The 17,260-nt window shown below is 43.0% G+C and overlaps 1 protein-coding gene across 2 annotated transcripts in view; it reads right to left on the bottom strand.

Annotated features, from left to right (window-relative positions):
• Positions 1 to 17,260, bottom strand: part of cdk14 (cyclin dependent kinase 14) — a 433,611-nt gene that overhangs the window by 83,174 nt on the left and 333,177 nt on the right. For both annotated transcript variants that reach the window (XM_030071499.1, XM_030071500.1), the window contains one exon: positions 6,877 to 6,940. In XM_030071499.1, the coding sequence (XP_029927359.1) occupies positions 6,877 to 6,940 (64 nt within the window). The remainder of the gene's footprint in view (positions 1 to 6,876; positions 6,941 to 17,260) is intronic.

Genomic DNA, 17,260 nt, shown 5'->3' with positions numbered 1-17,260 from the left:
CTCCCGAATATCACGACCTTCAGGAGGTATTTAGGAAGGACCGGGCTATGTCATTGCCACCTCACCGTCCGTATGACTGTGCCATCGATCTGTTGCCTCTCTAGGCTGCTTGAGAACCGCCTTTTTGTTAAGGCTGAAAAGTGCGAGTTTCACTCTGACTCTGTTTCCTTCCTGGGATACATCGTCCAGAGTGGGAGGATCCAGGCGGAACCCTGTAAGATTAGAGCTGTGGAGGAGTGGCCGGTGCCTGGGACCCGCAAGGAACTGCAGCGCTTCCTGGGGTTTGCCAACTTTTATCGGCGGTTCATCCGGGACTACAGTAAGGTTGCCTCTCCTCTCACCAGACTCACTTCCTCTAATGTGGTGTTCTGTTGGACCCCAGAGGCAGACAAAGCCTTTGCTAAACTCAAGGGTTTGTTCACTACTGCACCTGTGCTCATCCAGCCTGACCCCAGTAAGCAGTTCGTTGTGGAGGTCGACGCTTCTGACACTGGGGTCGGGGCTGTGTTGTCACAGTGTGCAGGTCCTGGTAACCGCTTGCATCCCTGTGCTTTCTTTTCCCGTTGTCTGTCCCCCACAGAGCGCAACTACGACGTGGGTAACAGAGAGCTGTTGGCCGTCAAGATGGCCTTGGAGGAGTGGCGCCACTGGCTGGAGGGGGCCGAGCTACCGTTCTTGGTTTGGACCGACCACAAGAACCTGGCTTACATTCAGTCCGCAAAGAGGTTGAATTCCCGTCAGGCCAGATGGGCGCTGTTCTTCAGCCGCTTCAACTTCACCCTCACATACCGCCCCGGCTCTCGTAACATCAAGCCGGATGCCCTGTCCCGCCAGTATTCCATGCAGGAGGCCAATCCAGCTCCTGAACCCATCCTCCCCTCCAGTATGGTGGTCGCTCAGCTCTCGTGGGGGATAGAGAAAGCTGTGAGGGATGCTCAGCGCCAGCACCCCGACCCAGGTAAGGGTCCTGCTAACCGTTTGTTTGTGCCTGACCCTGTGCGTTCCCAGGTTCTGCAGTGGGCACATACTTCCCCCTTTGCCTGTCATCCGGGAGCCAGGCGCACACTGGACCTGCTCCGGCGTCATTTTTGGTGGCCCAGTATGGATTCGGACTCCCGTGAATATGTGGCAGCCTGCACTACTTGTGCCCGTAGTAAGGCGTCACATCAGCCTCCAGCTGGATTACTGCGCCCTTTACCCATTCCTGGTCGACCCTGGTCTCATGTGGCCCTGGACTTTGTCACCGGCCTCCCGGCCTCCCGAGGTAAAACAGTTATCCTGACTATTGTTGATCGTTTTTCCAAGGCTGCTCATTTTGTGGCCCTCACTAAGTTGCCCTCTGCCCTCGCAACTGCTGAACTGTTAATTGACAATGTTGTTCGTCTACATGGAATTCCAGTAGACATTGTTTCTGATCGTGGCCCACAGTTTGTCTCTAGAGTGTGGAAGGCCTTCTGTAAGGCTCTGGGGACCACAGTAATGGGGCTTTCACATAGGATGCGGTTTGGGCGGCGCGCAGCGCTGGGTACAGCGCTGGGTGCCGCGCAGACTGGCGCATAGTGGGCGCTGAGCACGGCGCTGAGTAGGGCGCACGCATGCGCGTTGTGCTCGTATTTGGCGATGGTTGCTATGCGACCGATACAGACGCTGAGAAGTAGTTTTCCGCCCAGCCATCCCCGGAAATCTCCGAGCTTCGTCGTGTCGTCTTGGATTGTTTTTCTGTTCATTAAAAACTGTTAGTTTTTTCACCGTATCTGCATTGTGGGTTCAGTTCTTTGAGCTTAGGCTTAACAAAGTTTTACGTACTATTAGTTAGCTTTGTTGTTCATCTATTTTTAAATAACATTTTTATTGAAATGGGCTTATTGTTGTAATTATGTTGCCCTCTAGTGGTTTACTCAGAGTATAGTTAGTCAGTTGATTGATGGATTGATTTTGCATTGATGCATTGATTTTGATTCTGACAGGTGGATGGGAAGTTCACTGGACCACACTACCAGAAGCAAGCCTGGCATGTTGCGACCTCCTCCACTGTGGCTGCAAAAAGGGATGTTGTGGAAGATGCAAATGTGCCAAGGCAGCACTTCAGTGCACTGCCCTTTGCTACTGTGGTGGACTGTGTCATCATACGCAACTTTGTGTTGTCACACTTTCCGTCCTCTTTGGCTTTATTAAAAATGCCTTTAGGCTAAATGGTATCCTGTCTCTGTACTGCTGTATAGTTCCACTTTGGCCATTGCCATAACACACATGTATTTCATGGCATATCTGTCAACATCTTAGAAAACATGTACAGTACTCTACCGAAATACATATTTTGATAGTTTTTACTATAATTTAATTAAATGAATGCCGGAAATATGCAGTTAGGTAGTTGCTAGCATGTTGTAAATAGTACCACTGTATTCCTCATCCTTGAAAATGTAGGATTAGCCACCAGGATCAAGATCCTAGGTGGTCTAGAACCTGAGCCATTTTGAAAAATGGTTGCCACGGTTACCACGGGACAAATCTGCGATGGCCCTATAGCCAAAAATGATCCTTGGGGCATGCTCTAACAGTGTGCCAAATTTCATGCTTGTATCGTAAAGTGCACGATTCCATCAAAATATTGCGCGTAACCACTGGACTAATACACTTTATCCAGTCTATAAGCTTTCCCAGTTCAAATTCAAACTTGCCCTACTGTTACTCCAACTGCACTACTGTTACTCATATTGCACTGTTAGGATTTTTGAATTTGTGTTGCTGCTACTGTGCCTTTCTACTTTTTAATGTATAACTTTCTTTTTAGTTTAGTTTTTTACAGTTTTACAGTCAGTTTTCTATCACAGGATAGAAGGATGAAGAGAAGATGCTGAACATTTTGATGGGTAATATGTAAAATATAAAAATAAGAAATGTATGTTCTTTGCATTGCAAAGTAGGCACATAATAAGTATGGCAGATATGTAATATGTACAAAGCAGGCACATATTAATAAATGCTGCTGGATAATAATAATAATAATAATAATAATAACAACAACAACAACAACAATCATAATCATAATAATAAAAGCAATAGGGTTTCAGCCCTACAGGCTTGAACCCCTAATAATAATAAGTATAGCCACAAGCGACAATTCCAGGGTTCAAGCCAACAAAGACTATTAGAAGCTGAAAGCTTCAACAGCTTAATTAGAAATAATTACGCAGACATATCCCTCCAGTTATGTAATGACTGGACAAACAACTTCTTATAGTCTGATTGTAGTCTGATTTTTGTTATGCCACGCCCGGTTTTTCTGTTTCTAGCACCCCCTTGAGGTCCACTGGAGTGGAACTTTCAGGATATGTTCCAGGTACTTATGTGGGCATATCCTGTTTTGTGATGACTGATGGAACACTTGTACACTTCCCATTGACTGTCCATTTCTGTGCTAAGTCATATCCCTTAATTTGCACACAACTTCAAACCAATGTGCAAAATTTCATGTCTCTTCCATTTACCATCTCATGGTAATTTGCAAAAACATTTCTGAGGAAGAAAAGAAAGAGCAAACAAACAACAATAGGTCTTCAGCCCTACGGACTTGAACCCCTACAAAAGCGATACAATGACTGTGTTTTGGAAATGTCTGCAGGTCACACACAATCACAAGCATTCAGCTGCTGTGGAAACTTTGATCTTAGTCAGTTTAATCACAGGATGGATTTAAAAACTCATGTAACACTGCCACCTGCTGCTTACAGTCTCTATTGTAATAAAATTCTACTTCACTGTATCTGTAATACAGTCTTTGGACAAAAAATATTAAATTCTTAAATTAAGTCAATTCTATTCTAAGTTCTTAATTTTTTTGTCAGCCGTGTCAAATATTCTTGCACTGGCATAACATATTGCAGGTTATCTGAAATCACTCTTGCAAATTCACTGACTTTTGGGACTTTATGTGTAACTACTAATAAACTCCAAATGATTCTACATTAATTACAGTAACACTAAATTAACTATTCCTATCATTTCTATTAATTAAATGCTTGTGAATTGCAAAATTTCATTCAGGATCCAATAATTGTACAGTTGCACCATAAAATATTCAATGTGTTTTAGTATATCATGCTTTCATGAGTATCATAATTAACACGCATTCACAATGTGCTCATAATATGTTTATGATGTAAGGAATCATAAGGCACCATAAACACATTACAATGACTGCATGATAATTAGAATCAATGTATGATGTAATAAAAACAGGCAATGCACTGATGCATTACATGCAGATTACAAGATTGCAAGTAAACTTTTCTTTTAATATAATCAGTAGAACATTTACATTTTATTCGTAATGACCTATGTAATAAAATAAAACTGGCCTCATGAAGTATCCCACAGGCCACATTTATTTGCATTTTGTGTTAAGCTTACTTGGTGTTAATAAGCATTATAAGACAAGCATTACTTTTGTCAGTGTTACCAGATAATCTTTGAATCCCACACTCACCCACACTTCCTTTGTTTTTGTGAAATGGAAACCATAATTACATCCTACTACAGACATCAGCTGAGCAGATGCAATGCTTGGAGGCTAGGACCAGGCGGACCAGTGTGTATGTGTGTGTGCATGTGTGTGTGTGTGTGTGTGTGTGTGTGTGTGTGTGTGTGTGTGTGTGTGTGTAAGGCAGATGCACAGCTGTCCAACACAGTGTGTGAGAGGCTAACAAGAGCCAACTGTAGTCATGGCCACAGAATGTAAGATTATGTTTGTGTGTGTGGATGTGTGTGTGCATGCGCATGATTGAGTGTCACCCCAGTTGCTCCCTAATTGGCCACTGGAGGGTGTATCACATGTCTTTGTAATGCCGCCTCCACCCACCCACCCCCCAACACTCCACCCCTCTTTATCTCTGTCCTCTCCTGTCCTCTTTCCTCCCCTCTATTTCTTCTTCCCTCCATTGGCTAACACTGATCTGCAGTCCCTCTATTCATGTTTCCTCTAAAAGGGCCTAATGAGCTCCCAGAGGGCATGGCTAGCCTAGGAGAGCTGCCACTCTCAGTCCTGTTCCTGCACTAAAAGAACACAGTTTTTGGTAATTTGCCTTGTTGCTCAACTTAACTATTAAATGATCAGAACATAGACACCAACTTCCCCCATGTATCCCTGGTAGATCATTTGCTCTGGTGCTCCAAGCTTCACACTTCAGCATAGACTACACTATGTCAAGTGCTCCTGCTAACATTTGGGCATACACTACTGTGAGTGATAATAGGCCTCACGCTGACATAACAGTATACACAATGTTAAGTTGTTGCAGACTCCATGCTAATACTTCAGCATACACTGTATTTAGTTATAGCAGGCTCCATGCCAACAATTTAGCATATTCTATGCTGAGTTATACTAGACTCCATGCTAAGATATGGCATACTATATGATGAGTTATAGTAGGCTTCATGATATCATTTTAGCCTACCAAATGCTGGATTATAGTAAGCTCCATGCTATCACTTTATTGTACTCTATGATGAATTATAGTAGGCTCCAAGCAAATACTTACTCATAATATATGTTGAATTACAGCAGGCTCTATGTTAATATTTTAGCCTTCTTTATAAGTTACACTAGGCTCCATGCTATAACTTTAGTACACACTATTTTGGTTGATAGTAAGTTTAATGCTACAACTTTAGCATACAATCTGTTACATTATCCACACTTGCAGTCTTGCAGTCACACTATTGCATAAATCTGGAATATTTACTTGTCTAACATCTGAAAATGCCTTAATGCAGATGAACTTAACCCCACACTTATTAAATCTTTACTCTAATACCACTTCAGAGTGATATTTAGGGCTAGGTGTATCCCACAGTTCATTAGGAGTTTGTATAGCAAAAGGAAGGATGTTATTGTATCTACTGAGCAATTAATTCATTTTATTTACATCATCATTAAGTTTTAATTTTGTTTGGAAGGATTGGAACAGCTCAGACACAAGTAGGCACGAGTACAGCCATAGCAATCAGTCATAATCTCACCCAGGTGCTACTTCCAGACATATTTGTAATCTCCAACCATGGCTGTGTCCGAATTTACTCCCTAGTCACTATATAGTGACTACGCCATTTTGTAGGGGTGTCCAAATGTTCACTATGTAGTCCACTGGATGTATCCCACAATCCACCACGAAATGTAGTGGACATCTGATGGTCACTAACCAGGCAATATATCCCGTCATGCATTGCGGAACGGCGCCGAACAATGAGCGAAGTAGTGTCCGAAACGGTCCGCTATTGAGTTCACTATATAGTCCACTACTTTGAATTCCCTATGTAGTGAGTAGGGAGTAGTGAGTGAGTGAGTGATTTCGGACACAGCCCATGCCTCCCACAAACACACTGCATGGCACCGCTTAGCGCACTGGTGCTGTCCATGGTACTGGAATTACCTAATGACACTCAACAGAGATGCAGTAAGTAACAACATCTGTATTTGTCAATATAACAATGCATTTATTTATGGCTTTGATTGACCCTGTTGTTTTAATGATTTGATTGCTAATAAGGCTTTTAATTCACATAACTGGTGGAATAATGACTGGAGGCATTTGCTTTTTGCCAAAAGACTGCAAGTATGGGTATTAAGACAAAGCCATAGTAGACACCATGCTAACACTAGCATATACTATGTTGAGTGATTGTAGGCTCCATGCTAACCAGAGCTGCCAATCTGCTTGTGACATATGGATTACATTTTAGAATGTATGTTATCCTCACTTATCTGGGAAGTTAACCAAACAGAGTGAATGCAATCAATGGAATTCTCAGGAGTGGATGGGATTCTCAGGAGGATAGGAATTTGTGTGTATGTTTTAGTTGAGGAAGTCCCACCTGGTTTGAAGTGAGGCAAGGAGTGAATACCGGGCCAGGTGTCCTCAGAGGGGGTGCCCAGGACCTAAACACAAACCAAAGAATAGCGGTAAGAAAGTGTGAATCAATCAAAGAGCAATTCTTTTTCATAATTCTTTTCCATGCATCATTCATTCATCATGCTCATACTTAGTGCACTGACGGAAGATTCAACAAGTTACAAGTGTCACTAGTGTCAGCTTTACAAATGTCACTTTCACTAAAATACACATATGAGTAACATCATCCACAAAGATCTGGTAACTTCTGCACTTCCTGTATCACTCCATGCAAGAGTAGTAGTAGTCACCACAGAGACCAAAGATTGCTTTAGTTTGCAAAATCAAACTTTGTGTTGAGGGAAGTCCACCTCAACAGCAGGAAGAAATTGGTTCCCATTTGGAGCATCCAGCCGGTATCCAGCACTTAGTAAAAATGGGAAGAAGACAGCCCCACTAGTGTCCTACATAAATAACAACTGAGGTGGTGGTGGTTTGGGGTTGGGGTTAAATTACACTACTCACAAAAAGTTAGGGATATTTGGCTTTCGGGTGAAATTTCAGGATGAACCTAAAATGCATTATAACCTTTACAGGTGAACTTAATGTGACCTTCTGTAAACTTTTGAATGCACATGTCCAACTGTTCAATGTTTCAGTACTTTTTGCACAAGTTGCTGTTCTCTAACAAGGAGTTTAACGGCAAAATTCACATCAGGTGTTTGATGCTCCAGCTCATCGAGGTCGTATCATTAGGGAACGGCTGCTGGAGACTGGGGTACCTCAAATGGAGTGGCCTGCACTTTCTCAGACCTGAATCCCATAGAAAACCTATGGGATCAGCTGAGTCACCGTGTAGAGGCTGGGAGCTCTGTACCCCAGAACCTCAATGTCCTGAGGGCCGCCCTTCAAGAAGAGTGGGATGCCATGCCTCAGCAGACAATAAGTCGACTTGTGAACAGCATGAGACGTCGTTGTCAAGCTGTTATTGATGCTCAAGGGCACATGACAAGTTATTGACACTGACATTTTTTGTTGTGGTATATCCACCACTGTTGTTGGCTTTTGTTTCAAGAAATTGTTTGAGATGAGGAAATCACCAGTGTATGCTTCTACTTAAATGCCCTACTTTCATGATATAATATCACTGTAGCGTGAACTTTTTATAATTTCCATAAATTTCACCCAAAAGCCAAATATCCCTAACTTTTTGTGAGTACTGTATATCATCTTTTTTTCAAGGTAGGTGAAATATGCCTTTGTGATAAAAAAAAAGTAAAGAAAAATTAAGTAAAAAAAAAAAAAAAAAAGTAACAGAGAGAGAGAGAGACTTATTTTGATTGGCTGTATGACAGACTTGATACTGCAGAAACCCATTGGTTTTGAAATGGACATAACTGGGTTTATGATGACAAACCCCAGAACAATGGACATGCCTTCTTCATGATCAATCACAGCTAAGAAGCCTAATAGTTTCCAGATCGCCTGGTTCTCTGCCATCGCCAGGGTACTCATACAGTCCAATAACTAGCCTGAAGGACTGGCTGTATGCATACTGCCTATTATTGTACACAGCATGCAAACATGTGAAGGTGTGTAGTATGAGCACTGGGGGAAACTGGTTTCATATGCTTGGCTTGGCATGGTGGAGAGACAGTATGAGTGAGAAAGAATAATGAAAGTGGATAAAAGTGATAGTGAAACTCTAACTCCCTAGATATTTCTGGGTCCATGGCAAAAAACATCCTTTGGGGGGGTTCTTGTGTTTTAATAACCATGAGTAGATCAATGTGGGTCCATAAGATGAACCACCTGTCAGACACAAGTGGATAAGGGGCTAAACATACTTTCCACATTCCAAGGCTGCAGACAGCTGCTGACTTATACCAGTCACACACGCATTTTCATTCATACTATAATTGATTGTCCGTGTCAGTCTGGCATTCCATGCATGCACATTTTCCCAATCAAATGCAAGTGTGAGTGAAAGACAGAAGCAAGAGAAAGAGAGAGAGCAAGAGAGAGAGAGAGTGAGAGAGCTGTTTGTGTGTGTGTGTATTTTAGTAATCCCTTTTTTTGTGGGTGGGGGGTGGGGAGGGGGGTTGTGCATATACAGATATAGATATAGATGTAGATATAGATATAGATAGATATAGATAAGGGTATGCTGTTGAAAGAAATCAAGTGAATCTGCTCATGTTTCAAAGGGTTAATTGGACATTAAAAAAATAAATAAAAAGAAAACAGGTAAGTCTTACTGCTGCCATGAATAAAATAGTTAACAGAATATTCGCACTCCCTTTTTGACTGAGCTACAAGCTACCTCTAAAACAAGGGAAAGAAATCAAGATCCAAATAGAAGATTCTACTATTGCCATTTTTTGTTGACATTAAAATTTACTCATAATATGGGAAACTGCAAAACTAACATGATTCAGTGGGAAGAAGGAAGCCACTATTGTGAAACCAAAACCCCAGGGTTGAGGTAAAAGTCAGCTCACTAACCTACTAATCATGCTTCATGATCTAGGCCGTGGCTGTGTGCTGCCTATACTAGCATGGTGATATACCCCGCCTAAAAGCAAGCCACCTTCCTGATATGGGAAACTCAGTTGGGTTAAAAATGAAGTTAACCTAATCATTTAATCTCTAACCCCTCTGGTGCTGAGATTTCTGGCTTTCAAAATTCATCAGTCCAAAGAAACTGTAAAAAAGAGAGAGAGAGAGAGAAAGAGAGAGAGAGAGAGAGAGAGAGAGAGAGAGAGAGAGAGAGAGAGAGAGAGAGAGAGAGAAGAAAAATACAAAAATGCAAATTACATGACAATTTCTAAGTATTATGAGTAAATACAGGACATTACTACAAAAAAAAAATAAATAAATAAAGTAATTTTTTTTAAGAAATAAAAGTTTTACAAAAATACAAATAAAAGCCTGCCCACAGGCTCCTGGATTTCAAACTCTCAGCAACTGTCAGCATGATAGCAAAAGTCTGTATGAATTTGAATTGGTAGTTTTTAATCACTACAATGGAAAGATCTTTTCTTTCCATTGTAGTGACAACAACCAAATTTCTGAAATTTTGATGTGAGCCATATGATTTGTGTCAATCCAAAGTATTAATTTATCACACTGACCAATAATAAGTTATCAGTTATCAGGCAGAGATGTCTTGAATATCAGCATGTTGGTTATTTTTGTGGTAAATGACAACAGGGACAAGGATTTTTTTTTCTAATGCAGTGATGCTCCTGTATTTAGCACAAGTTGTGACTGATCCTGTCAATAAAAACCTGCGACGGTCTCTGTCCATGAGTAGCGAATTGATGTAATAATGCAAATTCCCAGCAGAGGGCGATAAGGCTCCATGAGGCAGAGCTGAGTGGGATATGAGAAGTGTGAAGCTGTGTACAAAAATGCAACAATGTTTTCCATTCTGGCGCATTCCACAGAAAATAAACTGTAGGTATGATCACATCCTAAAACATGTTTCACTTGATAAAATGGTTCAGCAAACTACATTTCCCCTCTGGGGCATGTGACAGTAAAGAAATTAAAAACTCTGTTCTCACTCTATCAAGGACAGAGTGTAAATGTAATTACGCAAAGCTACTGGCACCCAATGCTTTCACCTACACAGGCACACAGAATGAGCTGTCAAAATGTTGATAAAGATATAGTGATACTGTATGTGTGTGTCCACACATGTGTACATGCACACATAAAACCAGTGATTATGCCCTTCCACTCCCTGAGGCCACAGAATTAAATTATTGGTCCCCTTGCCCTAACCTCATCACACCCTGGGGGAGCACTCACTAACTTAATTACTGCCTCACACACTCTCCATCGCTCTGAGAGGTCAAATACACCTCCTCTGCTTTGCCATCTCCACAGAGACTGTCACAATGTCAGCACCACATCTGTTATGCTGCAGGACTGCTTCATACAACACAGTTAAGCTGTGCCAACCTCTTTCCAAGTAAAATTGTAAAGAGGTAAAGGATAGGTCGGCAATTAGCAGCCCCCGGGCCACATGTGGCACACAAGCAAAAACATCTGGCCCGTGAGATTGTTTGAACTAGAGAATGGAAATAAAAATAATAAATTATACTTTTTAAAAATCAGACTGACAGTCTCAAAAAAGCTCTTTATTTGGAAACTTCATTTTTCAGAACAGAAACATTTCAATCGATCTAAATTCTTATTTGTTATATCTGGATACGAGGGTGAATAAGCGCAGCAGCGAGGTGCAGCGTGGACGCTTAACATGCAAAAACAAATGACGTTAGCGGACAGCGCCTGGTGCTGAAATTCCAGTAGTCTCTAAAACACAAGTTGTTACTCAAACAACGGACATAGGCGTCATATTATTGTGAAAATTAAAGCACTTCTTTCAAACAGGCAAGATATCGTGCAGATAATTAATAGCGCCCCCAATGGCCAGTCAGCAAATTTAAGCTACATCAGCCAGCTTTAATGTCTCAGTACATCTGTTCTGTCATTTCACGAGCGCCTATCATTTTCATCCTCCCCTATTAATTTAATAAATTAGCCATTGTTTTGGTTGTGGCCCGCCATGTAATGGCTTGGAAAAAATCTGGCCTGAGGCCAAACTTAATTGCCGACCCCTGATGTAAAGTATTGTTTCAAAGCATGCACACACAGATAAATACATTCTGCTCAAAAACTCTTTTCTTTCTGGCTAAGAATAATGATAATGCTAAAGCTCAGCAACAAGGCTGATATTAGTGGGCAAGCTGGCAGCTTGCACACTCACAGTCTTCCTACTATTTCTTTATTTATTAGTGGGCAAGCTGGCAGCTTGCACACTCACATTCTTCCTACTATTTCTTTATTTATTTCTTGTTTTATTTCTTTATTTCTTTATTATTAGTGGGCAAGCTGGCAGCTTGCACACTCGCGTTCTTCCTACTATTTCCTTCTTCCTTTATTAGTGGGCGAGCTGGCAGCTTACACACTCACGTTCTTCCTACTATTTTTTTATTAGTGGGCAAGCTGGCAGCTTGCACACTCACGTTCACGTTCTTCCTACTATTTATTAGTGGGCAAGCTGCAGCTTGTTAGTGGGCAAGCTGCAGCTTGCACACTCATGTTCTTCCTACTATTTCTTTATTTCTTTATTAGTGGGCAAGCTGCAGCTTGCACACTCATGTTCTTCCTACTATTTCTTTATTTCTTTATTTAGTGGGCAAGCTGCAGCTTGCACACTCATGTTCTTCCTACTATTTATGTGCTTGCCTTGAAAAGGCAACACATCTTATTATCTTGCAGATTTCTTCTTATTATGTGCTTGCCTTGAAAAGGCAACACATCTTAAAATCTTGCATATTTCTTCTTTTGAGTGGGCAAGCTGCAGCTTGCACACTCATGTTCTTCCTACTATTTCTTTATTTCTTTATTTATAGGTCCGTTTTTTTGGACTGTAACTCCTCCTACAGCTTTCGTTTTAGGCCCACACAATAAATTGGGAAAATGTGCGGCCCAATTGGGAATAGTGTGCTATTACTTTTCTAAGGAATCCGACTTACGGAATTCCCAAAATTCCCATTTTCCTGAAAATTTCGGCCATAGGAAATGAATGGCCAAAAATTTGGAAGGCTCCAGGGCCCAGAGCTTTGGACCTGCGTCCACGCACCAAATACGAAAAACGTGCGTCTTATTGAGAAGAAGCAGGATTTCGATTTTCAGACCAATCTGACATTCCGTTTTTCCACAATTCTGGTTTGAAGTTGGAATTCCAGACGCAATACACACTAATGGAGTTGAGCTAGAGTGGCATTCTTGGCATTCCTGAGCGGCTAGAGTGGAGCAGCCCTGAAAATTCGCCTAAAACTTTTGTCTTTAACTTGCTCTCCTGGCAACAATTTTCACTCCACTTGCATAAATTTGGCATCAAATTGTAGGAAAAATAGTTGTGCTTTGAAAAATGTAAATACAAAAGCAAAGTAGCTTCAACTTTTTAAACTGTGACCCTTAACGAGGCAGGAGTGCCAGCTCTCTCCCCCATAGACTCCCATTATATCTGGAATCCAAAGTCTCGGGAGAGAAGCAGAAACACACACGTTTTCAACTCGCCGTTTCTCGGGCATTTTTGGGAGTTGGAAAATAATTTTGACACCGTTTGAAAGCCCAAAGCGTTACCTTTCTCATGATACGTTTTATTTTCTGCTCGGAAACCGCGCGCCGCGGTTACGCTTCCAGCTTGCCCACGCAGTTTCCCCAGAAACTGCACAATCCTCTAGTTCTATCTTTCTTTATTTCTTTACGCCCGTTTTTTCGGCGCGTAACTCGACCCGCAGCTTTCGGTTTCGGCCCACACAATGAATTGGGAAAATGTGCAGCCCGATAGGGAATAGTGTGCTATTACTTTTATAAGGAATCCGACTCACGGAATTCTCAAAATTACAATTTTACGGAAAATTTCAGCCATCCGAAATGAATGGCCAAAACATGTGGTAAGAGCCGGACAGACACAGCGCTGGATTAGCAGCACAGGCTCCACATCAGTGCAAATAATGAAAAGGTAAAAGCTAACAGGGAGATTTAAAAGTCTCTCTCTCTCTCTCTCTCTCTCTCTCTCTCTCTCTCTCTCTGTGGTTCTAAAGTCTTATGTAAAGTAAAGTCGTATGTGACTGACACAGTAGCTTTATAGACTTAGTTGTGCTTCGAGTTTTAATGGTGTGTGATCCGAGCGGGCGGTGTTTAGAATGTGTAGTTGTTGCTCTTATAGACTGCACTGGAGCTGGAAGTCTTGTGTTGTTGAGATTCAGCTGATTTCTTGTTGTGATCTTGTCTTTGGAGCTCCTGGGCTGTAAATCCTGCAGAAATGCAGGTGAATGTTTGTCTCAGAAAATTAATTGGCAGTAATTGTGTGCGCACTATAATCCGCCGATGTCAATAACTACATTATTGACAGCGGCAATTTGACTGACTTTGCAGTGGTTTTAATATTGAGTTCTACTTAATATATATTTTTGTATGCATGTACTATGCAATTTAAGCTCTGGCTGATCCTGCCTACCCAGCCACGGACCACACTGCGCGTTAATTCATTATATACATTGAAATGACAAGTCCAAAGCATTGATTTTAAAGACACCTCAATGTTGGTGATGGATTTGGAACGGGAATGAGCCCGATGTCTTTTTATTTTTTTATTTTTTATACCGTAAGTGTTGCAGTATAGGGGCATGGATGAAGTGCACGGAATAGAGGCACTGTGAATGAGCTGAACATACAACATGGCACTTTTTGCACCCCCGACTTCTTAAATGCCTCATGGCCTGAAAAATGAAATTTTCGTTGTTTTTGCGTGATAGGGAAGGTCTTGGGACCACATATATACTGTCCCAAGCATTTCACCTATGATAAATGGAGAAGTGCACAAATCCTGTTTTTTGAAACTGTCCCTGTAAAACGAGCGGATTGCACTTCCTGAAGTTATCTGACGTCAGTCTGTAATCTGACGTCAGTGACTCTGCTGGCAGCCCGCCTTCGATCCCCAGGCAACCAATTCTCAAGCCAGTCAACTCAGACAGTTTGTTTAGGCTCCTCGGGCTACAAGCTATCAAGCTAGCGAAATTAGCCAGTTAGCTTCAACTCCCCGACCAACAAGCTGCCAAGCTAGCAAACTTAGCCAGTTTGCTTCAAGTCCCCGACCAACAAGCTACCAAGCTAGCAAAATTAGCCAGTTAGCTTCAACACCCCGACCAACAAGGTACCAAGCTAGCGAAATTAGCCAGTTAGCTTCAACTCCCCGACCAACAAGCTGCCAAGCTAGCAAACTTAGCCAGTTTGCTTCAAGTCCCCGACCAACAAGCTACCAAGCTAGCAAAATTAGCCAGTTAGCTTCAACACCCCGACCAACAAGGTACCAAGCTAGCGAAATTAGCCAGTTAGCTTCAACTCCCCGACCAACAAGCTGCCAAGCTAGCAAACTTAGCCAGTTTGCTTCAAGTCCCCGACCAACAAGCTACCAAGCTAGCAAAATTAGCCAGTTAGCTTCAACACCCCGACCAACAAGGTACCAAGCTAGCGAAATTAGCCAGTTAGCTTCAACTCCCCGACCAACAAGCTGCCAAGCTAGCAAACTTAGCCAGTTTGCTTCAAGTCCCCGACCAACAAGCTACCAAGCTAGCAAAATTAGCCAGTTAGCTTCAATTCCCCGACCAACAAGCTACCAAGCTAGCGAACTTAGCCAGTACCCCTCCGCTCCCCGGGCAGCAAGTGCACAACATATTTAACAAACATAACTTACCATTCTGAAACATCTTGTAATAAACGGATTTGAGGTGGTTCCGTTTCTCCTGCTGTCTGTGGTTCGGGATCATACGGTTGTATAACATCACGCTCAGGGTCCCGGTTTCATGGGTCCCGCAGAGTTTTAGTCCAAATTTGCTCATCTGTTGGGCTCATTTCAGCACTGACTGTTTTATCAACCTGACACAATCAAATCAAATCAAGCTTTATTGTCATTTAGCTGCACATACAGCAGTAGTGCACACAAAATGAGATAGCGTTTCTATCCCCGAGTGATGGGTAAAGTCAGCCTAGCGTCAATCCCGGCTCTCTTCCCCCTCCTTTGTTTACGCTCACACCGCTTCCGCTGCCTACGCTCCCTGGTGACTGCCGGTGAAGACACTGAGTACGTTTGCATGCACACCATATTCTGGTTCGGGTCAATATTCCGGCTAAGGTAACTATGCCGCAGCAACTGGAATATTCCGTTTACATGTCACTTGGCATGCCCCCGTGTTTCGGCGTATTCCAATCTCTTGCGTAATGCGACACTCAGCCGCGGGGGGCAGCAGCACACGTATAGGCGTCTGGTCTGCCGGAAATACAGACGAAGAAGTCTTCTTCTTTTTCTTCTGTCGCTGTTTCTATGTGTTCTCCCATCGATATCCTCCATGAGGATGGCTATCAAGTCTTTCATTAGCTGAAGGCAGACTGCAGTCTCCTGGCTCTTGCTGCTGTTCGCCATGCCGTTTTCCCTGCTTGGAGGTAACCATAGCAACAAAGACACCACAGAATTCCTTGCAGGTCGAGCATGCGCAGTCGTGACTGAATATTCCGGTTCGGGGCATTTTCCGACTAAGGTGTTTACATGCCCCAATATTCCGGTTGGAACAGGCATATGCCAGGGGTCTTATTCGGAATTCTCTCCAACCGGAATATGACCTTAATCGGGTTCGGTGCGTGTTTACATGACACGTGCGCAACCGGAATATTGCGAATATTCTGGTTAATACAGGAATAAGGTGTGCATGTAAACGTGCTCACTGGTAAAATCCCGTGCTGGCGTAGTATGTCCACATCAAAGCAGAGAGCCTCAGTTCTTGCAGCATAGTTTACCCTGATGTTTAGTAAAGTCTCTCGGCTGTAGGTTATGCAACCTGAGCGTCTGGGTTAAGAAAAACATTTGAAACATTCACTCTCGCTGATCCCTGGAGGGGCCGCTGCGTCCATGCGCGTCGTCTCGGAGTCGGGCTCAAGTACGTACGGTTGTATAACATCACGCTCGGCGATAGCCATGACAATCTTACATACGATGATAACACGCTTTCAACAAGTTTTCAAATAGTTATGGTATCTCGTTGGCTCCATTTTCTCTCACTCTACTGTTTACGTCCCAGAATGCATTGCGCAGTGACGTCGGTTGACTGGCCCGACCATATGTCACTCAGAAAACAGTCAGCCAATCAGTGGAGAGGGGCTGATTCTCTCTTCTGATTGGCTAAACGAACCGTGCTGCCAGAGCTCCGGGAGAAAGGCAAGAGAGAGGAGCTGTAAAACTATATTTATCAGACCACAGGTACTCAAAACCACAAATACATCATGCTAGAGATATCAACAGTTAAAATAAAACCCTGGAAAAGTGTACACCAGTGGTCCCCAAACTACGGCCCGCGGGCCGGATACGGCCCACCTCCACATTAGGCCCGGCCCCCTGAACAATACCAGAGACGCATTATGATTTTATTTTTCAGTCTGGCCACGCGATCAAGACTAATACACGCATAGAACGTGACAAGCCTACTGGAACCTACAGAAGGATTATAAGGAAGGAACACAAGAACTTTGAGAGACTGCTCATATGAGTCATTTAAGCAGTGGCGGTTCTGCCTATGTTGCCGCTCTAGGCGAAATTACTGGCTTGCGCCCTTTCATGTTACTACTCCAACCGGGGCAGCATCAGTCGGCATCAGGGGAGCCGGCACTGGCCGGCATTAAGCCGCTCATCTGTAAGATCCGGCAGACCAGACCGGGTGGGCGCGGTACCGGCCGGTGCCGCGGCCGGCCCGCCGGCCCGCCTGATGCCAACTGATGGTACTGATGGCATGTGC

This window comes from Myripristis murdjan, chromosome 16 (genome assembly GCF_902150065.1).
Source record: "Myripristis murdjan chromosome 16, fMyrMur1.1, whole genome shotgun sequence".
NCBI lineage: Eukaryota > Metazoa > Chordata > Actinopteri > Holocentriformes > Holocentridae > Myripristis > Myripristis murdjan.
Note: the sequence above shows the minus strand (reverse complement) of the source record. Positions and strands in the feature narration are given on the sequence as shown.